Source organism: Brachyhypopomus gauderio, chromosome 3 (genome assembly GCF_052324685.1).
Source record: "Brachyhypopomus gauderio isolate BG-103 chromosome 3, BGAUD_0.2, whole genome shotgun sequence".
In the NCBI taxonomy this organism is placed as follows: domain Eukaryota; kingdom Metazoa; phylum Chordata; class Actinopteri; order Gymnotiformes; family Hypopomidae; genus Brachyhypopomus; species Brachyhypopomus gauderio.
In genome coordinates, this window is record NC_135213.1 from 560,061 (window position 1) to 586,069 (window position 26,009).

Below are 26,009 nucleotides of genomic sequence, written 5' to 3' on the forward strand. Positions count from 1 at the left end.
GGAGGTGCTTACAAAGATCCAGCTCAGAGACTGGTAGATCATACTGATCTGAGACTGATCTGTAACTCACTTAGTAGTTCTCACTTAGAGAAGACAGAGCAAGATGCTAACAACACCAAGGCCATAAGACCAGTTCACAGGGAGCACACATATTGTCATACTGATAAATCTGTAAGTCACTCTGGAAAAGAGGTTTAGCTAAATATTGTGAGTGAGAGAGCCCTGTTTCCTAACCTACAGTTCTTGATCTACAGACCAACAGCTCTGGGCTGTAGATATTTACTGCTGTGCTCCAGCTACAGATGAAACATTCATTATTATTGATGCTGATAACAAAAGACAAAAAAATACATTGTCTGTGAACATTTTATTAACGAGGTAAAATACGTTTACTGTGTAATACTGTATGTTAAAATAGGTTTACTGTGTGATAAGTTAAAATAAGCACACTTGCTTCAAGATGGGCCATGAATGTTCAAGCATGCTCTGTAGTCCTTTTTTTTCGGTAGACAAAACATAATAAAAAAAACAAATATATTTAATGCAGTATATCTGATGCCTCCAGGCCACTAGAAGTCAGTATAATGGTTTTTTTCATAATATAAAGAACAGAAATGACTTATTGCTCCTTTAACCTTTATCCCAGCACAATGCAGTCTGATATGTGAATTCAGGTCGGATTATGTATTTAGCACAACACCTGCTGAACATGTGGCAGCTTCTGTAATGGTATCATATTCTTCAACTGGGGCAGTCATGATCCTGTGGTAGGGAATTGGTCTTGTGACCGGAGAGTTGTGGGTTCGATTCCCAGGCCTGAGGCCATCACTGAGGTGCCCTTGAGCAAGGCACCTAACCCCAACTGCTCCCTGGGCGCCGGGCTAGGGCTGCCCACCGCTCTGGGCACGTGTGATACACAGCCCCCTAATAATCACTAGTGTGTGTGTGTGTGTGTGTGTGTGTGTGTGTGTGTGTGTGTGTTGTTCTAATGTTCTAATTGCACAAATGGGTAAATATGGTGGACAAATTTTGATTGCGGTGAAAAATCACAATTGACAAATATGGCTAAAATTAAATTAAAATCTACATAAATCTAGTTACGGTTTGCTTAAAATCCCACCTTTAAAAATATATTTTCTGTAAAAGTGCTGTGAGGGCCTCTGTTCCTGTCTTCGTCACCCTGGTGTTCAGTCTGACCCTCACTGCACTGCAACCCTGAAAGAAGCTTCTCGTCTGGTTGTTGCTGAGCAGAAATGTAGATGAAGGATCAAACGTCTCCTTGTGTGGCCTATCGGTGAAGTCTTTTTTGACTCCAATGAAGCATGTCAACAACTATGTTATGGCATTTGCAGAACGCATGCTGACATGTCATGAGCACTAATACTGAGTTAAGACTGAATGTTTCTTGATCAAGATTGGAGAACACTAATAGCCAGCATATGTGGATTTGCAGCCCTAATTCCAACTTGAGTAAATGTACTGTGGGTAGAGTGTGATCACAGCCACAGCATGACACACAGCTCATGGGTGTGAAAACACCCAAAAATGATGACTACTTTACCCACTTAGAGGGCATGACCAAACCGCACAGAATGAGTTTGGAAACATGGGTCACTACATCTGCCACACTCACCCACCAGCCATAACATTCACGACCAGGAAGCACATCACATCTTCACATCCCACCTAAGACTGGACGACTGCCTGAGGTCTCTACACCAAATGTTTTATTTAAATTCTTTTTTTTATTTCACTTTAGAAGATACATCTACCTTTTCTAAAACATACATAAAATCTTTTGTTGATCTGCAGTTTTTGTATAGTTTATTACACATCACTTTACATGTAAATAAACACTGCCCAGAATAGCATATAATCCATGTGTGCCTATTGAAGCCGTTGTACATACCATTGTGCTGTGATCCAGGGACACAAGACAGCAGAAATGTCTCTCTGCTTTCACTCAGTCCGAGTTCCTCTACCACTCTTAAACGTAGGAAGTAATGACTAAACAGCTTTACCTCTCATCCCTCTCTCTCCCTCCCTCTCTCTCCCTCCCTCCCTCCCTCCCTCATCAGCAGCATTTGCACAATGAGTGAGTCTTAGTTTCCTTAGTGTAGTACTATTGTGCACCAATAGTACTACACTAAGGAAACTAAGACTCACGTGGTGATGTCAAACACACAACAATAATTTGAGATGATTTCATACTTTATTAAAAACAACATTATAACTTCTCCATTATTCAAACATTTAGAGGAAAAGAAAAAAAAATATATATACACATTTTAGGAAGATAAATGTAAGGAAGGAGGTTCTAGAGACGATGTGTTAAGGGGTTGGGTAAAAAGGACAGTAGATTTAGGGTAAATAGGAAAGTAGATTTAGGGTAAATAGGACAGGAGGTTGTTTATGTCTTGGATCACTTTGGACGTTTTCTGAAGAGCCTCACAGACACTTCTGTCAGTGATCGGGAGATTGTTGAGGTCAGAGGTCATCCTGCCATTTTGAGTCTGGTGACCTTGGAAGTTCAGAATGGTGCTATTCTCTAGCAGATCTGCACATGTGTTAAGGGTGAAAACGCCTGCATGCACACGCCCGCACACAAAAACGAACTATGCGGTCCTATGACAGACTTTACTTTTCTGTATGTTCATTCAGTGCTGACTGAAGGATACAGTTAAACCTTCTGATCTTCTGAAGCTCACCCAGCACAGACCTGCAGGAATTCAACACCATCACATTCAATACCATCACATTCAACCTTATCATGAATCTCAGTATAAACACAAAATGTGAATAACCATCCTGAATGTGAGAACATAAAAGAGTACAATAAAACGAATTCTGAATCCAAGTGTGGAAACACTCAGCTAAATCTCACAGTAAACCATCACAATTGCCAACCACGTGTTGTTGCTGCTAATGACAGCAAAACAGGTGTTTTGTCTAATACCAATAGAAACACCATCTATTCCTGCTAATTACTCTATAAAGCCCCCTCCCTCTGTTTCAAAACTAAAATCTTTGTTCCACAAATGATTAAAAACACACTGTCATTTTTGTGGCTTAATCAAGATATTATGTTAACACCTGACTAACATCTAACTAACTCTTTGGAACAGAGCACCGCTCATAAGACTCAGGATGGTTTTCTACCTTATTGCTATTAAGTATATATTAAGTATATATATATGTATTTCAGTTTATTTAATGAGGGTAAAATCCTCAATAATATTCCAAATACAGTTGGAAGAGGACATGAATACAGAAGTTTAATACCTGTTGTTTATAGGTTGATCAGACATTGAATGGGCGGGGCTTGCTCTGTTTGACTCCTTCACCCAGTTACACCATTCCCATGCAACCTCCATATACCTGAAGAAGGGGTGGCAAGAGAACTGTGAGGTGGGAGAGGGGTGAGTCCTTGATGTGGTGAGAGATGCTAATACAGAGGAATATACCTCTATGTACAACACCTGTGATAAGTTCCACCAGCATGCACCTGCAACAGGTGCTGCTGTCCATCAGGCAGAGAGACTTGGCAAAGCCCCGCCCCTGCAAGGACTGACTCTGCCCCTGCACTCTGGTGCTGCACCACACCGATTTCCTGTCATTAGTCAAATTATACATACAGATATTATACAGTTACACTGTGATATTACAGAATGTTGTGCAGGTTTTTGTGGTGTAACTTAGATGTGTACCTGTGTGGTAGGTGATGTGTTTGCTAGTATAGATTAGTAGTGTGTGGTGTGCACCACCTGGGCAGGTGTTTGCGTATTCCACAGCATGTGTACTTCTACTCCATCCAGGAAGGTGATGTGAGCAGTGCCATTGGAGAAGGCCTGAAATCGGCCCGTACCAGTGACACACACCTCCTCCATCACGTTCACACGCTCACACACCTCCACCTGACCAACACAACCAAACACACATTTAGAGCACACAGCTAAGCCTCACACAATCAAGACATCACTGATTGCCCCTGTTGCACCATAAGAGCACCCACAGAATATGCTAATACACTCATTTGTTTTAATTAAGCAACTTCTTCAATAATGTTAACAGCACCCAAACTATCTAATTCAGCATTAGAGGCTGCACTGATTTGCTACGAGGGTTCTGGAGGGGGTGGGTTATATGGTACCCTGGGCTTTGGAGGGGGTGGGTTCTGTGGTACTCTGGGTTCTGGAGCGGGTGGGTTATGTGGTACTCTGGGTTCTGGAGCGGGTGGGTTATGTGGTACTCTGGGTTCTGGAGGGGGTGGGTTATGTGGTACTCTTGGGTTCTGTGGTACTCTGGGTTCTGGAGCGGGTGGGTTATGTGGTACTCTGGGTTCTGGAAGGGGTGGGTTATGTGGTACTCTGGGTTCTGGAGGGGGTGGGTGCTGTGGTACTCTGGGTTCTCACCCTCCTCCAGCAGGTCTGAGCAGAGTCAGGGATTCTGGAGCTGTTGGCCTGCCTATGGGCCTGCAGGATCCTGAAACCAAACCAGTCAATCACTGCGTAGAATTATTTATATGGAGTATATGTGTAGCAAGAATGTGTATGTGAATGAATGTTTGTGTGAAGCTATATGCTCTGTGATAGTGTGTGTGAGTGTGTGTGTGTGTGTGTGTTAAGACCTGCTGGCTCTGGTCACTACAGAACTGATTGAATAAGGCTGCCCAGGTCGGTCAGGAGGAAGTCCACTCAGGTAGTACACACTCTCCACAACCTGTACAACACACACTCAGATAGTATACTCTCCACAACCTGTACAACACACTTAGATAATACACACTTAGATTTTACACACTCTCCACAGTCTGTATAACAACACAGGTAGTGTGGGCATGTCAGAGCAGACTAAGGCGGGCACAGGAGCTGACCGTCCAGGCCACGGGGCTGCGTCTATAGTGGGTGAAGTACTCCGCTAAAACCCCATTCGACCTGATGACTGAGCCGTCGCCGGGAGACACCTCCACCACAGGCACTGCTCCACCCGTCACCCTGGAGACAATGAAACATAAACAAACTAATCTCTACCTTCATTGGTTAAAAAGGGTTTTCACATGCTTACAGAAGGTGCTCAACTGATTAATTCATAATAATTCATAGGTTTTACATTTTCCTGACCACATATTCATGAAAAAATAACCAGCACTTTAATTATCAGCAAATTATCAAACTCAAAATGTTCTGTAGTACTAATAGCATAAATCATTCTAACCCCTTCCATCATATGTCATGGAAGAATGCATCTGTATGTCACATGATATGTAAAGCCCATTCTAATGTTCACCTCATTCCAGATGATTGACAGTGATAATCACCTGTAAATGATGCCGTGACACCAGACAACTCTCACCAACTCAGTGGGTGTGTCCATCTCTGACCAATCAGATGTCAGGTTCCCATACCTCCACCTGTTCATGACATCATTCACATAATCATACGTGTGCATATGTGCATACACACATTACAGGCACGCTCACACCCATGCCAGTTCAGTGGCAGGGCACCAGTGTCGTAAGCGTGAAATTCACTTCAGCATGACTCGGAGGAGGTGAGGTGACATGAGCAGGCACTGCTGTGGGCGACGGTTCCCACACCTGTGCAGGTGAGGCGAGGGACATGAGAGAGGGAGAGGAGGAGGCAGACATCCCTTCACCACTCTCCGAGGGGAAGACTCTACAGTGGGGAATTCTTCAGACTCCGCTCCACCCTGCTGACCGATGGCACCGCTACATTTAGTCCTCTGAGATTCCCAGTGTTTGAGAGCTAAAGACAGAGGGTACTGCCAGTCGGGTGGGTATTGAAGCCGTGAGTGATGCTGGAGCACGCGTGTGTGCGTGTGCGCCCTTCCTAGCACGGCAGACTCCTCCTGTGTGTTTAACCCGGACCAGCCCTCCTGCAACTCTTCTCCTGGGGCGGTGATGTCCTGCCCTCTGTCTCCATGTGCAGAGGACGTTATGTCCTGCTGCGTCCTGTCCCCGTGTGCAGGGGACGTTATGTCCGGCCTGCCTCCACGTTGGACCTCAGGACATAGAGCCGAGTGTCGTTCACTCTGGCTGCTCTTACACGTGAACTCCACCGTGAACTCCTCCCCACAGCCAGCCAGCACCAGCCGTGCACGCCCAGAGTCCGAGCTCACGACGACGGCACCATCAGAGACGCAGGCGGAGCTACACTCTTCTGGAGGCCACTCAACCTCACACACTGCAGGGGAAAACTTCTGAAAGAGGAAAGACACACATTACAATAGCATATAACCACTCAACTGAATAGGTCAATTAATTATCAATCATTTAACAAATAAATGGTGACAGTGGATAAATAACACAGATAACTAATGAGTCAACAATGATAATCAAAGAAATAATAAATTAACACTTAATATGTTAGACAATTAGATGTTAGACAAACGTTAGACAATACTAGACAATTGTAAAAAAAAAAAGAATTAATTTACTTTTACTTAAAAATTTAATTTACTTAACCACGTAAATTATAATTAAATGCAAATTATAATTAAATGTCTGATTTATTGACTCCTGAATATACTGGTTTTTATTACCGTCTGATCCGAATGAAGCTAATCGGATCACAGCTTGTTACTCGCATCAGTTACATATCCTTAAGAATCTAGTTGATAACGTTTGTTTTAATCAAGTGTTTGTTGATTCTCTAAGTAACCCCCGCCATCCCGGGGCGCTCGTGCGCTACCTCCGTCTGGATCAGCTCTTCCGGCAGGTAAGGGCGCGTGGCGTACTTATTCCGGAAGTTCAAGGCTTCGACCAGTAATGCCTGTTTTTAAAGAAATCAGGTTAGTATGATAATAAAAAATAGCGGAACTCCATGTATGACGGGACGCAGTACCTTGTGCTGGCTGACCGTAAACCGACTTCTGTGCCGCACTCTTTCCGTCGAGCGGAGGGGATGTGCAGTGTGTGCGCGCGCTCTCTCCAGGACGTACTCCGCGCCGCACGCGGACAGCTGTAGGCGCGAACCGTCCGCATACGTAACGTCTACCGACTCGTCGTCGTACATAACCATAAAACCGACTGCTGCCGTTGCCATTTAAGGTTTATAACAAGCAAACCACAAATTAAAATATTATTTCTACATCCAGAGCGCAGCAGGAGCCACAACAGCAGATCTGTCAACGGTTTTTGTTTTTCCCGCGGACTGGCTGGGTGCTTCTACTATGGATCCCAGTAATAGTGCCCTCTAGTGACCCGGAGGTGTTGGCCGGTATAGTGTCCCAGAATGCGCATATTTTATGTCGTCAGTGCATTGAAAAAGATATATATGGTAATTTGTTAAAACATTTACAAACCAAAGAATTACATAGCCACAACACAGAGCAGTAATGTTATAAAGATTTATTTCAGGCAAACAGTGCTGTAAATATTTACAATACCATAATAAAATAAACATTCCTGTATGTGGAATCAATGTGGTGATGGAGGATTGGACAGTGCTGAATGTCACAGTGGTTGTGAATCCTTGTTTGACCAGGTTGCTTCTTGCTCCGCCCACTCCCCGGTCTGCCCCACCCTTGTCTCCTCCCACCAGTCCAAGGGTCTAACTTCTGGATCCACAAACCCAAACTGATAGTGGAGTGTCATGTGTGACCATCTCCAGGAAGTGCATCAAATCTGTAAAATTCTTTAAAAGGTTCAAAATGAACCTGATAAAGGAAGAGCACGCACAAAGAAAAACTCAAAATTTCAAGGACACCCCCCCTCCACTTTTTTTTGTAAACTCTGAAAACCAGACATTTTTCTCCCTATATGAGGAAGTAGCTTAGGTGTCAAAACCTCATCTACATGGCGCTCAGAGCAAAACTGCACAGCGCCACTGTTGTATTACTCTGCTCCAAGCCCCTCCCACTGCTGTAGCTTCAATTCTTTTCTGGAAGCAGTCAATTAGTGATCAAACTCCACATGTACTTTCTCCTACTCTGCTTCTCAGACAAAGACCCACTGTAGATGGTTTTGATCATGACTGCTTGGCCATCGACACGAGCGACAACAACGAAACACAGAGCAGAAGAAACCAGGCAGGAACCATCCAGCAACTGTTGCTAGGACTCACTGCTGATGCATCAAATTAAATCCAGCACAAACAAAAACCCCAGCCGGAAAACAATCCGATTATGGGCTTAAACTACGCAAAATAAAACCAGCTAAAAGTGGAGTTTCTCTGGGCTCCATTGGGGGCAGCACAGAGCAGCTGTGAGTGTTCAGCAGCTGAGACTGGAAGCCGACGGTCAGATGGCGCATCAGTCAGCTGATTCTATGGCTTTCTTCTCCCCTCAGACTCCAGGCAAAACTTCTCGAATGCCTCCTCAATCTCAGGGTCCATCTCCTCCTCATCAGCATAAAGTCTGCAGCATACACACACACACACACACACACACACACACACACACACACACACACACACACACACACACACACACACACACACACACACACACACACACACACACACACTTTGAACATGGACTCCATCACCCCTGCTGGACAGCAACTGAGGCCACAAAGACCAAGCTGTAAGGTTGGATGGGCAGAGGCCCTGTGGCAGTAGTTAGAACATCCAACTAAGACCTCACCGCAATGCATAGAATCAGCAAAAAAGTGCATGTTTCTGTGTGTGGGCATGTTGGGGTGTGTGTGTGGGGGGTGTGTGTGTGTGTGACTCACGCTTCATTGCCATTCTCCTCAAAGAGCTCAGGATACAAGTCCTCTCTCTCTAGAATCTCCTGGTACTTCTCTGAGTATTCTGATGTCAACAGAGCAGAGAGCGTCCATAACACTTAAACATCGTTAACATGCACACACACGCGCTCACACACACACACACACTTGTGCACAGATACGCACCTGGATCTGCGGCTGTGAAAGGAGTTCCATCTGCAGTGTAGAATGTGGGCTCGTTCTGAGAGGAAGAGAAACATCAGGATTACTGGACACACCAGGACCACTACTCAACACACACACACACACACACACACACACACACACACACACACACACCAAATAACACCACTAACCAAACACATCCAACAGCATCACTGATCACACATACCAGGACCATCACACACACACAGGCTGGACAGGACAGGTAAAGGTTGAACACACACACACACAGTATATCAGTCGAAGATTTAACCAAAAAAAAAAAGAAATGTAAAAAAAAAAATCATTAAATAAAGTTTGTAGCACTCAAATATACCACATGTACTACAAATTTACCATTCAACAGTAGCTGTTCTAAATTAACAGCCATTAATTTAGCTGTTTTTGAACGTACCATGTAGTAGTTGGGATCGTTGTCGGGCGTAGCTTCACTGTACGCAGCTGCGGCGTTCACTCGCCCCCAATTACTGGACCTCACCTCCACCAGCTGTAGCAACATCTCCCTCACGTTCCTAACACACGCATACGCATGCACGCGGACACACACCGCACATACACGCATGCACAGTGGGGCAGTCATGGTTGTGGGTTTGATTCCCAGGCCCAAGGCCATGACTGAAGTGACCTTGAGCACTTAACCCCAACTCCTCCCCCTGCACTGGGCTAGGGTACCACAGCCCTCTAGTGATCACTAAAGTGCACATTGTAAGTCGCTCTGGATAAGGCATCTGCCTTAAATGTAAATTACAGTTAATCATTTCCACCAGCCAACAGAATCTGTGTATTGTATATTGTGCATATACGGAGGATTTTACATTGGCTTCCAATACAGTTTAGCCAATCAGATTTTAGAAGCATAACTATTTTTTGCTTTGTGTGAAAAATTAATGTGTGTAAAAGGTTCCACTATACCAGAATAATAACACCCTCCCGGGTTCATCTGAGGACGTATAGTCAGGGTTCTGTTCCAATAGAGCCTACACTGATGTGTGTTTATATTGACAGATCAGAGGTGCTCAATCTAAACGCTGTTTTGGTCATATTTAGAATCTGCTTGAGATATAAAATCTCCATCTTTGAACCACGAATGGTCTCTCATGGTGAGACATAGTTCAAGTTGTTTAGGTGTACAGAGTGAACAGAGGGCTTCACTGAGGCACTGTACACACCCAGATACACCCACACTCACTTACTCACCCTCACACACACCTACCCACTTGCTCACACAACCTCAAACACACATACACAGCCACCCACACACCTACACACCCACCCACACACAATCCACCCACCTGCTGCCTTTAGCATCCAGCAAGATGTCCTTCATCCTCTGGATCAGGTCATCCATGTGGTTCAGGCCTTTGTGCTTCCACGCATCCTCCAGAACAGAGCCTGTAAGCTACACACACACACACACACACACACACACACACACACACACAGCATTGAACTAAAGGGTGATCTTTGCTCGGACTGATGAAGTTCCTTCCTGACTGTGTGTGTGTGTGTGTGTGTGTGTGTACAGACGACCAGTGTTACCTTGAGCAGTTTGATGGCACAGATGAGGTTAGCGTCCGTAGGGTGAGAGCAAAGCGTATCAATCAGATCCTTCAGTGCACCGAGCAGGACGTCGGCCCGTGATGGTGGAGCCTTCCCCGTCCTCACCTGGGGGGTGTGAGAGAGTGGGGGTGGGAAACCCTCCAATAATCTATAACATTTTCCATAACTTTCATACCTAAGCAATTTAGATTCCTCTATAGAAGGAACTCTCATGTTCTTAAGAGTCTAAACAGACTGTGTGTGTGTGTGTGTACCTCCAGGTTGAGGTAGAGCTCTCCCAGAAACAGCACATAGGAGTGAAACCTCCTCTGAGTCTGCTCATCCCCGGCTAGAGCCTGCATCCTCCGCTCAAACTCCACATGACACCTACACACACACACACACACACACACCATAAAACAAAATGGCTAGTAAAGAAAATTTCATTAAAACTAATATATAATACACATACACACACACACACACACATTACGTTATGTTTGTTTTCAGTCAAACTTGAAGAGTTTGGTCAATGAAGGGCGCAAACAGACAAATCTAATGTTCCTTTCATTGTAGTTTATTGAGGTTTTAATTTTGTTTTGATTTAGCAGATGATCAGTAGCGGATAGATAGTGGATTAGGATGGATGGATGGATGGGTTAGTTTAACTTAGGTTGATAACCTTTAAACAAAAGAATAAAATTGTAGAACTGTAAATGAAAGTTCTAGACTAAACACATCACATCATAGTTCTCTAAAATGACCAAAGCAACTAAGCTTGTGTGAGTCCATGCCAACACACATCACGTTTCCGGTTGACCTATAAGCTGTATGCACAATGCCATTTAATTCAACAATCATTACATGCTCATTACATCCCTCTACAATATAAATCAAGACACTAGTTAATTTACATCCAGGCAAATCAAACATCAGCACTGACTTAATATTCCAATGTAAACTGACATGTCAGTTCCCCTAAAATGTAAACTGATAGCACACACACAACTGATGTCAAGTTGTGTGTTGACTGAGATCTTCTGTGTTTCTTTAAGTGTTTGCTGAAAGAGGCACGTGTTCCTTTGTTCACAAACATTTTCCCAATCAGATGTGCAGGGGTTATAGCTGCTTCAGGCAGTTCAGGGTGGTTGCTTATTCTCACCTTATTCTGCCCCCTACAGTTTCAGAGGCTTAGAGTTGAATCACTAGTGAATGTTTCCATGGGAAAATGTTTGCGTGAGTGATCTGTGTGCTTCAAGTTGACGTGTCAGTGCGAGTCTGATCAAGTGTGTGTCAGCGTCAGTGTGTGTGTGTGTGTGCATACACATCAGAGATGTTAAAAAGTTGCAAAATACAAGTCAAGACACAAGTCTTTTGGCTAGAGTCCAAGTCATCTCTCAAGTCAATACCAGGATAAGTTTGGAGACAGGAGATGGAAAATAACTATTTTATATATTACCTTGGTAGCTCCAGTTGTCGCTGCCCACAATTATCAGCCACTTATATGTACAACCCCTGGCAAACAGTATGGAATCACCAGTCTGGGATGAGCACTCATTCAGACATTTTACTTTGTAGAACAAACTGAGATCAAAAACATGATGCAATAAATAATAAGGTCATTCTAAAGTTCAACTTGTTGGCTTTCAGAAACACGAAAATAAATAAATAAATAAATAAATAACATTGTGGAAACAAAGTAAATGTTACTGTTATTGAGCAACCACAGGAAAAAAATATGGAATCACTCAATTCTGAGGAAAAAAATATGGAATCTTGAAAAACAGAAAAACAAAAGAACATTCAAAATACATCACTAGTATTGAGTTGCACCACCTTTGGCTTTTATAACAACTTGCAGTCCCTGAGGCACCTGGACTTGATGAGTGACAAACAGTATTCTTCAATTTGGTGCCAACTCTCTGACAGCAGTTGCGAGATCAGCTTTGCAGGTCGGAGCCTTTTTGTGGACCATTCCACCACAGCTTTTGATTTGGGTTGAGATCTGGACTATTTGCAGGCCATGACATCGACTGAATGTGTCTTTCTCCAAGGAATGCCTTCACTGTTTTTGCCCTATGGCACGATGCAGTCATCTTGGAAAATTTTTTCATCATCTCCAAACATCTGTTCAATTAAAGGAATGAGAAAAAATGTCCAAAATGTCAATGTAAACTTGTGCATTGATAGAAGAATTAACCACAGTCATCTCCCAGTGCCTTTGCCTGACATGCAGCCCCATATCATCAAGGACTGTGAAAATGTGGTTGTTTTCGTCAGGCAGTCCTCTTTATAAATCTCACTGTAATGACACCAAACAAAAGTTCCAGCATCATCACCTTGTCCAATGCAGATTCTTTACTCATCACTGAAGATAACTGTCATCCAGTCATCCACAGTCCATGATTGCCTCTCCTTAGCCCATTGCAGTCTTGTTCTTTTCTGTTTAGGTGTCAATGATGGTTTTTTTAGCATTCCTGTATTGAAATCCCACTTCCTTTAGGTGATTTCTCATGGTTCGATCACATACATTGGCTCCAACTCCCTCCCATTTATGCTTCATCTGTTTAATTGTACTTTTTCGGTTTTCAAGACAAATGGCCTCAAGTTCTTTGTCTTGACGCTTTGAAGTATTTCTTGGTTTACCAGTATGCTTGGCTTTAACAATCATTCCATGCTGTTTGTATTTGGTCCATAACTTGGATACAGCTGACTGTGAACCGCCCACATCTTTAGCAACCATGTGTGAAGAGTTATCTTCTTCAAGAAGTTTCAAAATCCTCTCTTTTGTTTCAAGAGACATTTCTCTTGTTGGAGTCATGGTTCTTGCCACTCCACTTCGTCTAGCAGCCCTCCAAGGTGTCATGACTGCAGGTCCTGGTGTTTTTAACTGCAGACTAACGAGCAGATCTAATCTGAGGCAGGTGTCCATTTAGGGAAAGGAAACTGACTGGGTGTGTCCTTATTTTCTACCTCCAATTTGAGTGATTCCATACTTTTTTCCTCAGAATTGAGTGATTCCATATTTTTTCCCTGTGCTTGCTCAATAAAAGTAACATTTACTTTGTTTCCACACTGTTTCTTTTCTTCTTTTAATGTTTCTGAAAGCCAACAAGTTGCACTTTGGAATGACCTTATTAATGCATCCTGTTTTTGATCCGAGTTTGTTCTACAGAATAAAATGTCTGAATGAGTGCTCATCTCAGACTGGTGAATCCAATCCACCAAGATCCAGTGTGCATGTGTCAGTGATCCAGTGCGCGCATGCACGAGTCAGAGATACACTGAGTGTGAGTCAGCAATACAGTGTGTGTGTCAGTGATCCAGTGTGTGTGTGTTTGTACGCATCCAGTGTGTGTCAGTGATCCAGTGTCAGTGCTCCAGTGTGTGTGTGTCAGTGATCCAGTCCTCAGGATGGTGTGGTGGTGGTGGTGTTACCGTTTCAGCAGCAGTTGTCTGAAGCTGGCTCGGCCTGGACTCTGCGTGAGGTGCTGGGACAGGTGGTTGCACAGCCGCGCCCCCGTGTAGGTGAAGTTGGGCATGGACGTGGACTACAGAGCACACCAGAGAGGATCAGCGCTGGGGGCAGGGACGCTCGGCAGAACACACACTGCTACGTTTACTCTTCAGCATGCACACCCATTTTTAATGATCTGATAGGTGTGTTGTGCTAAATTTGCTTTCACACTGCATTTCATATTATTACTGCTGTTGATGTGTTTGTGGACAAACACACATTCAAAAAGTCAGTTTTTTATACAAGGAACAAACTCGGGGGTGACATTTTTGGCTGTGTTTGATCATGCTGTCATTTTGAAACACTCAAGTGTAATAAAGTGTAGCATTTCTGTTAGCCATAGTTGACTTGACTCTAAAGCGTTAAATAGTGCAAATTTGATAATTGTTCGTTATTAGTACCTCCTAATGAGAATGTGTATGTAGTTGCGTGTGTACCTGTGTGCGTGTGTGTGTACCTGTGTGAAAACAAGCTCTACAAGCTGCTGTAGTATTTCCATTGTGGTCACCCAGTTGTTCAGCGTGGCCGTGATCTCATCAATATCCGACTCAAAGGACCCCGGCGATGAATTTAGGTGGCTGAGAACCTCCTGAACCCAGTCGGCCATTGAGGGTTCTGTGTAGTAGCCTTCAGAGCCATCCTCATATACGTCGTCCTACCAGAGGGGTCACACACATCAATCAGCACCCACAATACACGTTTTACATGTTTTAACATGTTTTTAACATGTAAAAACAAACACTTTACAGGACAGAAAAAGGACTCATCACAACTGATCCATCATCATCATTGCCTGACCGATCCCATAGAAAAACTTAAGGCATTCTAAAGTTCAAAGTTTTACTAGCAGTAAGATGAGCTGTTTCTCACGTGTGGTGGAGGGAGTGAGGCCGGGACGAACTCGGGGGCGCTGGCGGACAGCTGCGAGTTCCGCACCAGAGACTCTGCAGTCTGGCTCCTCACGACGGGCTCGCCGCGGTCACCGTGCGCTGGGTGTGAGAGCTGAGACGATACTCTACTGTCCGTACCACCTAGCAATAAAACAAAACCCGGTTAAGTCCTTCTGCTAAGGACCCGATGACCTCGATTTTAACGTAGTAAAACCTACGGGAGCAGGAAATAACCCTTTAAAATAAATGTGAGAACGAGACGTGAATGTCTCCCCTCGGGTACGTGAAGGGCGAGTTTAGATGAGCTGACCAGCTCACGTAGTGTCTCTAGAGCTAACACGGCTAGATAATGATCTACACTAGCTATGTTAAAAGCACAGATGTGAAAACACAGTTAACTAGTTCGCTTAAACAGAAACCTAGCCGGCTGGCTAGCAGCCTTTTTGACAGCCAACAATGTCAGATCAACAAGGTTAACACAGACATACGCCTGAAACCGTTATAATAATATAACAACTGTCTAACTGTCGTGAATATTATGATAGCTAGTTGGCAATAAAGTTAGCTAGCTAGCTAGGTTAGCTAGCTATATACGCTAACTAGTTATAAATATACAGCAAGCGCAGATTAATGTTAAGTTTCAGTTTCCTGCCTAGGTGACCGTTGAAGCTGGTTGAGCTCTCATCTTGGCCAGGCGCTAATAACTCTCTATAACTCTATATAATCTATGTAACTCTATATAATCTATGTAACTCTATATAACCTATGTAACTAAATATAATCTATGTAACTCTCTACAATTCTATATAATCTATGTAACTCTCTATAACTATATAACCTATGTAACTAAATATAATCTATGTAACTCTCTATAACTATATAACCTATGTAACTAAATATAATCTATGTAACCCTCTACAACTATATATAATCTATGTAACTCTCTATAACTATAATCTATGTAACTCTCTATAATCTATGTAACTATAACTATATAATTATGTAACTATAACTATAATCTTTGTAAATCTATAATCGTAACTCTTTAACTCTATATAATCTATGTAACTATAACTATATAATCTATGTAACTCTCTACGATGGTGGTTAAGTCAAGTGTCTTAACCACATAGTTGAGCTAACTAGCTCAGCTCGTTGTCCAGTACGGTCACCTGTCCCTCCGCTACCGGTGTCCTCGGGCGGGGGAGGACATGTCCGCGGCTGTCTGAGCGGTTCGTGCTGAACGAACACCGAAGCTCTGGAGTCTCCGTGCCCCCGCTCGGGCTGGAAGGGGCCGATCACTTCCACCAGGCCGGCGGGGCTCGGCGCTCCGAGGTTCCTGCCCGCCCCGGGCGCCCTGTTGAAACTATCCGTCATTACTTAATAAAGCGAGACGGTTTCTGACGAGATGTGATGTATTCGAGAAAAATCGTGCAACGTGTCTTGCCAGAACGTCAAATACGAAATATTAGGTGCCCGACTGCACACTGCCTGTCTTTCATGTTTAGCTAACAGGCTAACGCTGGTTAGCTGCTAGTGCTTGAGGAGTGTGACGTTAGCCCTGCAGCTAGTCACGCGTCTTCTTCCTCTGCTATTGTTTGTCTTAGGAAGACCGACACCAATACCGCCACCTACCGTATTACCGCAACTTAATGCAATTCTAATTCCCTAGAATTTGGAAGTTTATTCATTTTTTGCGTTTCCTCAACGTTTGGGCAACACCTCATATCTTCTTTCTACCGAATAAGACCACCAGGGAGAGCATGTTTAAAAGTTGTACCCAATGACTTTTATTTTGAAAAGACGTCTTGGCACTGAAGCGTTTATCGGCAAGCATGAGCTCGTCGTTAATTCATAGATGTGGTCTTTTCACATCTTGCGTAATAGGTATTTATCGCATACACTATCTGCTTTTAAATAACGAGCCCATTCTTTCGTGAATATCTGGCGAATATAGAACGCTGAGCCAAATTTACCACGGTGTTTTGAAAGGCGAGACTTTTTTGCAGCGCTTACAAACCCCGTATTCATTCAGTGTCTGGGCTGGAAGCAAATCGAGCAGAAGAATGAATAATATGTTAAAATGAGAACAGTCATAGAAACCTGGTATAATTGTTTTTGCTTATGAGATTTTTGTTCCCGGGAACCCTGCTTGTCTCTAGGTGGTAAGTTTAAATTTGCTTACACGTTAGTCGGAAACTGACCGAAAAGGACTCATGGGACCGTGGCCAGCTAATGCCTAAAACACTAATATATAATAGACGAGTATTGTCAGTTATACTTTCACGAGTGACCGTAGCGCGCGACTCCGCACACCTCGCACGAACTGGCGCGAGCGGCGGAGTCATTTATATTTGGCGCGTCAAATTCTTTGCAGTGTTCTCCGAAACGACATGTGGTAGAAAGAAACACCCTTCAAAAACAGGGGAAGGAACATTTACCTGACCAATTTTAATATTGCATTGTGTTGCAGGTTTGAAAAATGCTGCAATTTAGGCTAAAGTGCTTGAAAATGCTTGAAGTTGTAACTGTTTTTCGTTTCACAACAAATGGCTATCTGACTGAGTAGTTCTTGTATTACGGTAACAAATACGAGCCTCTTGTAATTCCAGGGCGAAAGACGTTAAGATTTGACGTTTTGAAAATGTACAACCATTAAGTAATATGATTAAAAAACGAATTATTTCGAATCATTTCGAGTATATGTATATATATTAAACTTAATTAAGTTTATTAAACTTAATTAAGTTTAATATTTAATAATTTAATATTTATTAAACTTAATAAAGTTTAATATGCTGGGAAATACTGAAATGGACCTTGAAGTGCTTGAATTTCACCTTGTAAAGGTGTATGAACCCTGCAAACATGACTTTGTTCATTGCAGAAGCAAATGAAGCGACAGCGCGCGAGATTACTTCATTTTCGGTGCGCGGTTGCGCCGGTTGCGACGCGTCAAGTATAAACCTAGCTTGATGTTAAAGTGGTCGCGGCTGTGTTTACAATACAGCCATTGATCCCGCCAATCATTATTTGAATGAATGAATGAATGTTCAATTTATATACCCAAGACGCTTTACAATTTGAACAAAGGTACAAGTCTCAGACAACCAATCACACACACACCAGCGAGAAGCAGCAGCCAATTGCGCACAGCGTACTCTCTACCGGGATCCACAGCCCCCTGGGGGACTGAATGGGGTGCAGGAAGGGGAGAGAGGACAAACCCTAGTGGCAGAGCACCATCCACCACTGGGCATACAAGCACACACACATTCATGCACAGACACTCAGACGACTGCTTATTATTGAACAGAGAGAGACACAGACACACACTCAGGCAGAATTTGTCAGGGACCGCCAATTTTACCTATCCTCCATGTTTTTGGACTGTGGGAGGAAACCGGAGATCCCACGCAAACACGGGGAGAACATGGAAACTCCACTCAGACAGGGACTTGAACTCTCAGTGCTGAGAGGCAAATGTGCTAACCACCAAGCCACCGTGTTGCCCAAAGGGTTCAAATGCGAGTACTTTGTGTACTTTACGTTAATGTACTTTTGTCTTTTGTTCCCACCACATGTTGTGCATGCCAACTCTTACCAATGTAATAGGAACAAAAATGTCATTTTGGAGGTTATGTGACGTGGTTTTTTGGTGTTGCTATTTTTAAATAATAATTATTTAATAATAATATTCCTGTCATGTGGGTATGTATGGAAGTGAATCGGTCTTAGAATTAAAATTAAAATGTAATACGCAAAATGGCAATGTAATCCTAAATTTGCATTTACATGTTGCACTCATACAAGCAACTTTGATCTCAGAATTCAAATTCAATTGCAATAATTCCTTTTCTATTTGCAATCTGGTAGATGTCTATTAATATTTAATTTACACATACATTTGGATGCTTTATTTGTGCATTTATTTAAATGAAAATGTATTTTCCAATTTGAATGATCAAATTCCATGTGATCAAACAAAGGTTGTATCAAACTTAGAATTAAAATGTTATTAACTTAATATGCATTTGCATTCTGTGATAATGCATTTGAAATGTAATTTTCAACTTCACCACCATGCTAAAAAGATGTAAAAATTCAAATGTTAAAGGGGAAATACAATAATATTACGATACCAACAGCGCTCAATCTGTGTCAAAATGCATCATTTTGAAAATGCATTACAAGCAGAATTCATTTTCATGGTCTTCCACTACAGTCAGCCAATCAGATTCCACAGCCCTCCACTTTAATCATCCAAACGGGTTCCACATCTTTTCCCCTCAGGTAGCCACTCAGGACGGGACTATAGCACGCTAAGCAGTACAGGCAAGTTTTATTATTGCCAAATTGAGCGCTATGGCAGAGCAACTAAATGTGCCTTGAAGTATGGCGACCCTGCATGAAGCTGGCACCTCATGTGATCAGAAATAGACAATTTCTGCTCGTTTATGCTGGTTTGTTTGAAGAAACATTTGTGTTGTCGTATTTCCTACATTGTGGTAATATGATGTTTAATATTTCAAGCAGCAAAAATGTGACCAGCAGAAGCTGCATATTACCACAATACACAACAGTTCCAATACACAATAGCTGTTACAACCTTTGTACAGTACTGACTGTGTTCTCCTGTCTCCTCTGTACAGTACTGACTGGGTTATCTTGTCTCGTCAGTCATGCTGTCCTGCTGCAGGTGTCACTGTGTCTTGCTGTTACTGCTGCTGATGGTCATAACCGGTAAGTGGACTGAACTGGTTCTCTGAGATCATCAGGTTTGAACCATTTTTGAACCATTTAACTTTCTTTGTAGTAATATGAAAATAAATGATGAAATGAAATTGTTACATAATCACAATGGAAAATATATACATTGTAATTCATTTTTATTATTTTTTAAATCTTTTAAAGTTTGTCTTCCAGGCTCTTTCCCTTCAGTGAAGGTGAATCTTTATGGTGCTGCTACTCTCCCCTGTAATCATACGTGTTCTGGTCTGGTCACGTGGACTGTGTCCCATAAACAACGTGACATTCTAGCTCAGTGTGACCAGATATCCTGTCAGTCACAGGAGGGATTTCACATGTCCCATGATCAGTACCTGAAGGGAGATCTCTCCCTCACCATCACTGATGTTGATTACACTAAGAGGGCCTGGTACACCTGTACCTGTAATGATAAATACATCTGTGATGTGACTCTGCAGATAGAGGGTCAGTGTCCTCAGTTTATTACCCAGTTAATACAGTAGCATTATTACAGTAGTTACATGGTCAAAGATACTGTATATTATAATGAAGATACTAATTTGTTTCCTCAGCAGCCTTGAAATCTTCAGTTAAAATGAAGCCTGGTGATCCTCTGGTCCTGCATTTGCCCATATCAGAGCCAGTGGAGGTGATTTATAACAGCACAGATGCAGCGGCTCCCTCTAGTGGACAGATCTGCACAGTGCATGAACGCTCACTGCAGTGCAAAGATGAATACAGTCAGAGAGCATCACTCATCTCTGTTGTTGAGCTGAGAGGAACAGCACCATCTGATAGTGGAGTTTACACCATCCAGGACATCAATAATGAAGAAGTCATTCATACATACACAGTTATTGTGGAAGGTGGGTGTTGATTGTCATTCTAAGTTTGTGTGGGGATTAATCTCAAGTTTAAAGAGGTATCTCTGTTTGTTTCTGTGTGTTGTAGAAATCCAGCCACATCCAGTCAGAGGGCAGGGGGTCTCTGTACCAGTGTGGGTGTGGACTCTGATTCTACTGGTGATGGTGCTTTTGTTTGTGGGATCAGTGGTGATCAACGTGAGGCAGTGGAGAACCAATCAGCACCTCCAGAATAGATTTGGAGTGGACGGAACCAGTCAGCTATAACCACATCAGTATTCACATGAATGTTATCATGAAATGTGACCATCACTGTGTGTGTTGGGCATCCCATGGAGAAATTTATGAGACTGTGGACGTGTGTGTGTGTCTCTGTGGTGAGAGAACCTTGAAGAACTTTGGGAGACGGCATCAGAGGAGCAGCAGGTCTGCATGAAGGAACCTGCAGTGACTTGTTCTGAGAAGATTATTGTTGGCAGTGAGTACTGGATTACCAGTGAGGTTGTAGTCATGTTGGTAATAAGTGCTGGATGATCATGTTAGCACTGTGCTGGATTATCAGTGACACTACCATCATGTAGGAAGTGAGTACAGGATAATTACTGAGATGGTCATATTGTCAGTGTGACTGACGTTCTCTACAGTTTCAGTTAGAGCTTTGTTAGCCGCTTAATCAGTAGCTGTTGGCTTGTGTGTGTGAGAGAGAACTGAGTATTTATTTAGCAGTAAGTGGTGTATGTGTTTGATGCAGAGGTGCCAATTCCAGGTTCAGAAAGTAAAACTCCTCACCAGGATTTTGCTCAAGCTTTCTAGATCTTCTAATTAGTGCAATCCAGGTAAAATTAGTGGAATCAACACAATCCAAGAAGCCTGAGCAAAATACTGTTGAGGACTTTTACTTTCTGAACCTGGAATTGACACCTCTGGTTTGGTGTTTGTATAGCTGCAGGTGTTTGTTTTTTATTCAGAGTCTGCATCTGGACTGAACTGCACAGTATTGGTGAAAATGTTTCTGTCACTCTAGGACTATATTACACAGACAAGAACACTGGCTCAACACTCTGGCTTGTGCATGGGTTGTGTTTACACCTGTACTAGAACCCGTGGGCTATGTGAGGGTGATGTTTACATCTGTGAGACTGTCCTTTTCACTGAAACTGGACTACAACATATTTCAGAGAATTTTTTAAATGTCTGAGTAGGTTATAATTCCATTTTGACGCTAAATCGGTATCACACTTAGCAGTAAAAGCTTCCAATGATGTGCCTTTTTGAATATTTCTTCATATAAATTTGAATGTTCATATTTCACCAACTATCATTTCACTTGTAAATGAATACTGAAAGTTATTTAGCCTATGAAATGTCACATTTTGGAAATGTAACACTTGTTAGGTTTTAAGATCTTAACATCGAACCCACAAGAACAGCCAGTGCTGATCATTTAATTCAGCCCTTTATCTGACCTTTAACTATCTGGACCAGAGATTTGCTTTGGGCTCCTTTTGTGACTGAGGAAGACAGTAGAGGAACCTCAGTAGCAGAGTGCTATACTCAGAAGAAGAGTACTATACTCAGTAGAAGAGTGTCAAGCTCAGTAGAAGAGTGCTATACTTAGTAGAAGAGTGTCGTGCTCAGTAGAAGAGTGCTATACTCTGTAGAAGAGTGTTGTGCTCCTCTGTGTGTGTTGAGTCTTTTAGGAGTCTATGGACCAGAGTAGAAACAGTGGTCTGGATGAACAGCAACCTCCAGCATCTGGTAGTAGACAGTGACTTGTTCTGAGGAGATTATAGTCATATTGGAGAGTGAGTACTGGATTACTACTGAGATTATTGTCGTATTGGAGAGTGAGTACTGGATTACCAGTGAGATTATCAGTGATGATGGAGAGGTTCAGCTGCAGCTGTATGGACATCCAGGGAGGTATTGTAGAGACACTGGAGTCTGGAGCACCATCACCTACAGTGTACAACCCAGGTTGTCCTTAAACCAGACAAACGAACCAGGTTAAATGTACTGCATCTGATACTGTATGTGTAAATTGAAATGATCTTGTACAGGCATTTCCTTGCAATGATGTTCATAAAAGATTAAGGCCACAGTCTTCAAATGAACACTAATGATTCTTTAGTTCATTAATTTTATTGTCTAATAGCTGCTATAGTGAGAAACAGGATTAAACAATCCAGACACATTAATTTTTTCTAAATCTATATCTAACTACCTGAAATGGCAGCTCCCTACTGTTATGACCTCCGTCGTATTGTGTCATAATGATGTCAGTTATGCCTGTGTCTGTTATGAGTCTGCCCCTTTAAGACTGTTTACAGGGGGCCGTCCGTTCTTCGCCTTCCACACCTGATGCGGCTTAACGTAACGACGGAGAGAGGAGGAAGAACAGTATATCAAGTATAGAGGTGGAAGTGGACATGGATGAGAGAGGCTACGCCTCGGTTTTGTGCACATTCGGATTCCCGATTTGATAATTTGGTTGTTGATTCTTACTTTGTACGATTGAGTCTACATTTTTCTAATATATATTTGTTGCACCAGTAGTAGGGGTGGCTGGCTGTTTTGTTTCTTGTTTGAGGGTTTGTTTCTGTGTTTTGCTAATCAGGGAGTTAGGAAAGACATTGTTTTCTTTGTTTCACGTTTTGTTTGGAAAAGGGTTAATTAGCATTTCCTGCGTTAGTTCGTGTGGGATTCTTTTGTTGTTCGTTTTTGTTTTCAGTGAGGGTCACCCTGAAGTATACCTGGTGTTATTACTCCTGTCATCCTATATTCAATTTGGGCTGTCTCAGTGGGTGTTGATTTTGGCATTCGGCTGCCACAGTTCATCATATACCGGTCCATCACTTTCACTATATCTGTTACCAGTCCCCACATAGGTACGTAACACTACCTAGCAACTTCAGTTCTGTTTTGACAATGGAGTGTGTTAGTGTAAAATAAGTATTTTCATTCCTACACCTGTTGTGATGTTTTTTATGTGGCTGATTGGTTAGCGGTAGATTGAGTCTTAAATAATGAAAAGACACTTACAGATTCTCTTAGTAGTGTCTGGGGCTGCATTGTAGTTCAATTTTACATTGCTGATTCATTCAGTATGTACTTTTTTTTCTGAAGTTACTTCCTGTCTATAGCTGTAAATTGATGTTTGTGTGAATGCTTTTGTGTAATTAATTTCACATAGGTGTGATGCTTTTTGAATCTGTGATGCTTTTGTAATCGTACAGCTAATCCAAGCAAAATGGCCTTATTACTGTACTTTAGAATTTTTGTACTTTGTCTTTTGTATATGTTACAAAAATACACTGCTCAAAAAAATAAAGGGAACACTCAAATAACATCCTAGATCTGAATGAATGAAATATTCTCATTGAATACTTTGTTCTGTACTTTGTGCTGACAACAAAATCACACAAATATCATCAATGGAAATCAAATTTATTAACCAATGGAGGCCTGGATTTGGAGCCACACACAAAATTAAAGTGGAAAAACACCCTACAGGCTGATCCAACTTTGATGTAATTTCCTTAAAACAAGTCAAAATGAGGCTCAGTATTGTGTGTGGCCTCCACGTGCCTGTATGACCTCCCAACAACGCCTGGGCATGCTCCTGATGAGGTGGCGGATGGTCTCCTGAGGGATCTCCTCCCAGACCTGGACTAAAGCATCCGCCAACTCCTGGACAGTCTGTGGTGCAACGCGACGTTGGTGGATGGAGCGAGACATGATGTCCCAGATGTGCTCAATCGGATTCAGGTCTGGGGAACGGGCGGGCCAGTCCATAGCTTCAATGCCTTCATCTTGCAGGAACTGCTGACACACTCCAGCCACATGAGGTCTAGCATTGTCCTGCATTAGGAGGAACCCAGGGCCAACCGCACCAGCTTATGGTCTCACAAGGGGTCTGAGGATCTCATCTCGGTACCTAATGGCAGTCAGGCTACCTCTGGTGAGCACATGGAGGGCTGTGCGGCCCTCCAAAGAAATGCCATCCCACACCATTACTGACCCACTGCCAAACCGGTCATGCTGAAGGATGTTGCAGGCAGCAGATCGCTCTCCACGGGAAATTTGCCAATCCTGGTGTTCTCTGGCAAATGCCAAGCGTCCTGCACGGTGTTGGGCTGTTAGTACAACCCCCATATGTGGACGTCGGGCCCTCATACCATCCTCATGGAGTCGGTTTCTAACCGTTTGTGCAGACACATGCACATTTGTGGCCTGCTGGACGTCATTTTGCAGGGCTCCTCCTGTTCCTTCTTGCACAAAGGCGGAGGTAGCGGTCCTGCTGCTGGGTTGTAGCCCTCCTACGGCCTCCTCCACGTCTCCTGGTGTACTGGCCTGTCTCCTGGTAGCACCTCCAGCCTCTGGACACTATGTTGACAGACACAGCAAGCCTTCTTGCCACAGCTCGCATTGATGTGCCATCCTGGATTAGCTGCACTACCTGAGCCACTTGTGTGGGTCCTAGAGGCCGTCTCATGCTACCACAAGTGTGAAAGGACCACCAACATTCAAAAGTGATCAAAACATCAGCCAGAAAGCATAGGTACTGAGAAGTGGTCTGTGGTCCCCACCTGCAGAACCACTCCTTTATGGGGGGGGGGGGGGGGGGGGGGTCTTGCTAATTGCCTCTCATTTCTACCTGTTGTCTATTCCATTTGCACAACAGCAGGTGAAATTGATTCACAATCAGTGTTGCTTCCTAACTGAACAGGTTGGTTTCACAGAAGTGTGGTTGACTTGGAGTAACATAAAACAGGAAGATGATAAATCCTGCACCTAACATCCGGAGTCATGCAACAGGCTTGGCTAGGATGTATTAAACAACCATGATCTAATAATACCTACACAATACTACTGGACAAGATAGATTTCACACACCCTATGCACACACTAGTTGCTTGAACAGAACACAGCAGCAGTTACAATCTGATACTGGCTCGACAAGGATCCAGAAGCACAGCGCACTATGTTCATGGTCCATTGCCTCAACTGCCAAGTACTCAGACCACAAAACAAACCTGGACTGACCTTCAAAACAAAGTGACATGGACACACACAATACCTTGCAAGCTTTTCCTTGGGGTCATCAGGAAGGCACCTCCCTTCGTTGGTGTTTCGATGAATTGAGCCCCCAACACCTCCAGAAGGCTCATCAGTGGAGTCTGGCGTCCCAGACCCACCCCCCTCCAAGCTCACAATGTAGCCCATCGCAAAATTACCAACAACCCTGCTACCCGACGGCTATCGGAAAAGCCAAGTGACAATCCTACCCATATCTCAACATCACACCCACCAAACAATTTATCTCTTCAAGTACTATCCTTACCCCACCTACCCTCAGCCCTTCTTAGCCACACCCACTGACTAGATCTCTCAGCTACCTCTGACAACTCCTTTACCACTGCTCTCATCACACAGCCTCTAAATCCAAACTCAGCCAGTAGTCTTGTGGCAGACTTTGCCACGAAACCCCTAGCCCCTACCTCTACAGGTCTAATATATGCTTGCCAGCCCCGCTCTCT

The 26,009-nt window shown here is 43.2% G+C and overlaps 3 protein-coding genes across 17 annotated transcripts; 1 reads left to right on the top strand and 2 right to left on the bottom strand.

Annotated features, from left to right (window-relative positions):
• Window positions 1–2,208: 2,208 nt before the first annotated feature.
• Window positions 2,209–7,210, bottom strand: c3h5orf34 (chromosome 3 C5orf34 homolog). Of its 2 annotated transcripts, XM_076998709.1 has the most exons (12): window positions 6,864–7,210; window positions 6,711–6,791; window positions 5,597–6,219; window positions 5,318–5,410; window positions 4,874–4,994; window positions 4,628–4,719; window positions 4,413–4,482; window positions 3,765–3,914; window positions 3,480–3,610; window positions 3,283–3,378; window positions 2,679–2,719; window positions 2,209–2,557 (listed from the first exon to the last, which is right to left on the bottom strand). In XM_076998709.1, exons 1-12 carry the CDS (start codon window positions 7,062–7,064, stop codon window positions 2,385–2,387), a joined length of 1,872 nt encoding a protein of 623 aa, XP_076854824.1. In that variant the 5' UTR covers window positions 7,065–7,210; the 3' UTR covers window positions 2,209–2,384. The 2 variants fall into 2 exon arrangements, 1 of the variants encoding a protein (XP_076854824.1); XR_013129819.1 differs by lacking the exon at window positions 2,209–2,557 and having other exon boundaries at window positions 2,684–2,719; window positions 3,465–3,610.
• Window positions 7,211–7,354: 144 nt separating this feature from the next.
• paip1 (poly(A) binding protein interacting protein 1) lies at window positions 7,355–16,584 on the bottom strand. Its single transcript, XM_076998710.1, has 11 exons — window positions 16,030–16,584; window positions 14,838–14,998; window positions 14,425–14,622; window positions 13,889–14,001; window positions 10,726–10,837; window positions 10,451–10,576; window positions 10,204–10,310; window positions 9,306–9,423; window positions 8,876–8,930; window positions 8,696–8,774; window positions 7,355–8,376 (listed from the first exon to the last, which is right to left on the bottom strand). Exons 1-11 carry the CDS (start codon window positions 16,232–16,234, stop codon window positions 8,286–8,288), a joined length of 1,365 nt encoding a protein of 454 aa, XP_076854825.1. The 5' UTR covers window positions 16,235–16,584; the 3' UTR covers window positions 7,355–8,285.
• Window positions 16,585–16,684: 100 nt separating this feature from the next.
• On the top strand, window positions 16,685–23,787 carry LOC143509884 (uncharacterized). 14 transcript variants are annotated; one of them, XR_013129823.1, is made up of 5 exons: window positions 16,685–17,022; window positions 19,510–19,600; window positions 19,772–20,071; window positions 20,182–20,472; window positions 20,558–23,787. XR_013129823.1 is itself a non-coding variant. In XM_076998712.1 (5 exons), the coding sequence occupies exons 2-5, from the start codon at window positions 19,540–19,542 to the stop codon at window positions 20,734–20,736; spliced, it is 834 nt and encodes a 277-aa protein (XP_076854827.1). In that variant the 5' UTR covers window positions 16,685–17,022; window positions 19,538–19,539; the 3' UTR covers window positions 20,737–23,787. The 14 variants fall into 14 exon arrangements, 3 of the variants coding, with proteins under 3 accessions (XP_076854827.1, XP_076854828.1, XP_076854829.1); XM_076998712.1 differs by having other exon boundaries at window positions 19,538–19,600; window positions 20,179–20,472; XM_076998713.1 differs by having other exon boundaries at window positions 19,898–20,071; window positions 20,179–20,472; window positions 20,558–23,786.
• Window positions 23,788–26,009: the final 2,222 nt, after the last annotated feature.

Coding starts and splice junctions, on each gene's coding strand:
- c3h5orf34 (XM_076998709.1), bottom strand. CDS start 7,064: ATGGCAACGGCAGCAGTCGGTTTTATGGTTATGTACGACGACGAGTCG. Junction 2,720..3,282: donor GATCAACCTATAAACAACAG/GTATTAAACTTC, acceptor GAATTCCTGCAG/GTCTGTGCTGGGTGAGCTTC. Junction 2,558..2,678: donor GAAGATCAGAAGGTTTAACT/GTATCCTTCAGT, acceptor ACACATGTGCAG/ATCTGCTAGAGAATAGCACC.
- paip1 (XM_076998710.1), bottom strand. CDS start 16,234: ATGACGGATAGTTTCAACAGGGCGCCCGGGGCGGGCAGGAACCTCGGA. Junction 10,838..13,888: donor AGACAACTGCTGCTGAAACG/GTAACACCACCA, acceptor GTGTGTGTGTAG/GTGTCATGTGGAGTTTGAGC. Junction 10,577..10,725: donor AGCTCTACCTCAACCTGGAG/GTACACACACAC, acceptor CACACCCCCCAG/GTGAGGACGGGGAAGGCTCC.
- LOC143509884 (XM_076998712.1), top strand. CDS start 19,540: ATGCTGTCCTGCTGCAGGTGTCACTGTGTCTTGCTGTTACTGCTGCTG. Junction 20,072..20,178: donor TGTGACTCTGCAGATAGAGG/GTCAGTGTCCTC, acceptor TTGTTTCCTCAG/CAGCCTTGAAATCTTCAGTT. Junction 20,473..20,557: donor ATACACAGTTATTGTGGAAG/GTGGGTGTTGAT, acceptor TGTGTGTTGTAG/AAATCCAGCCACATCCAGTC.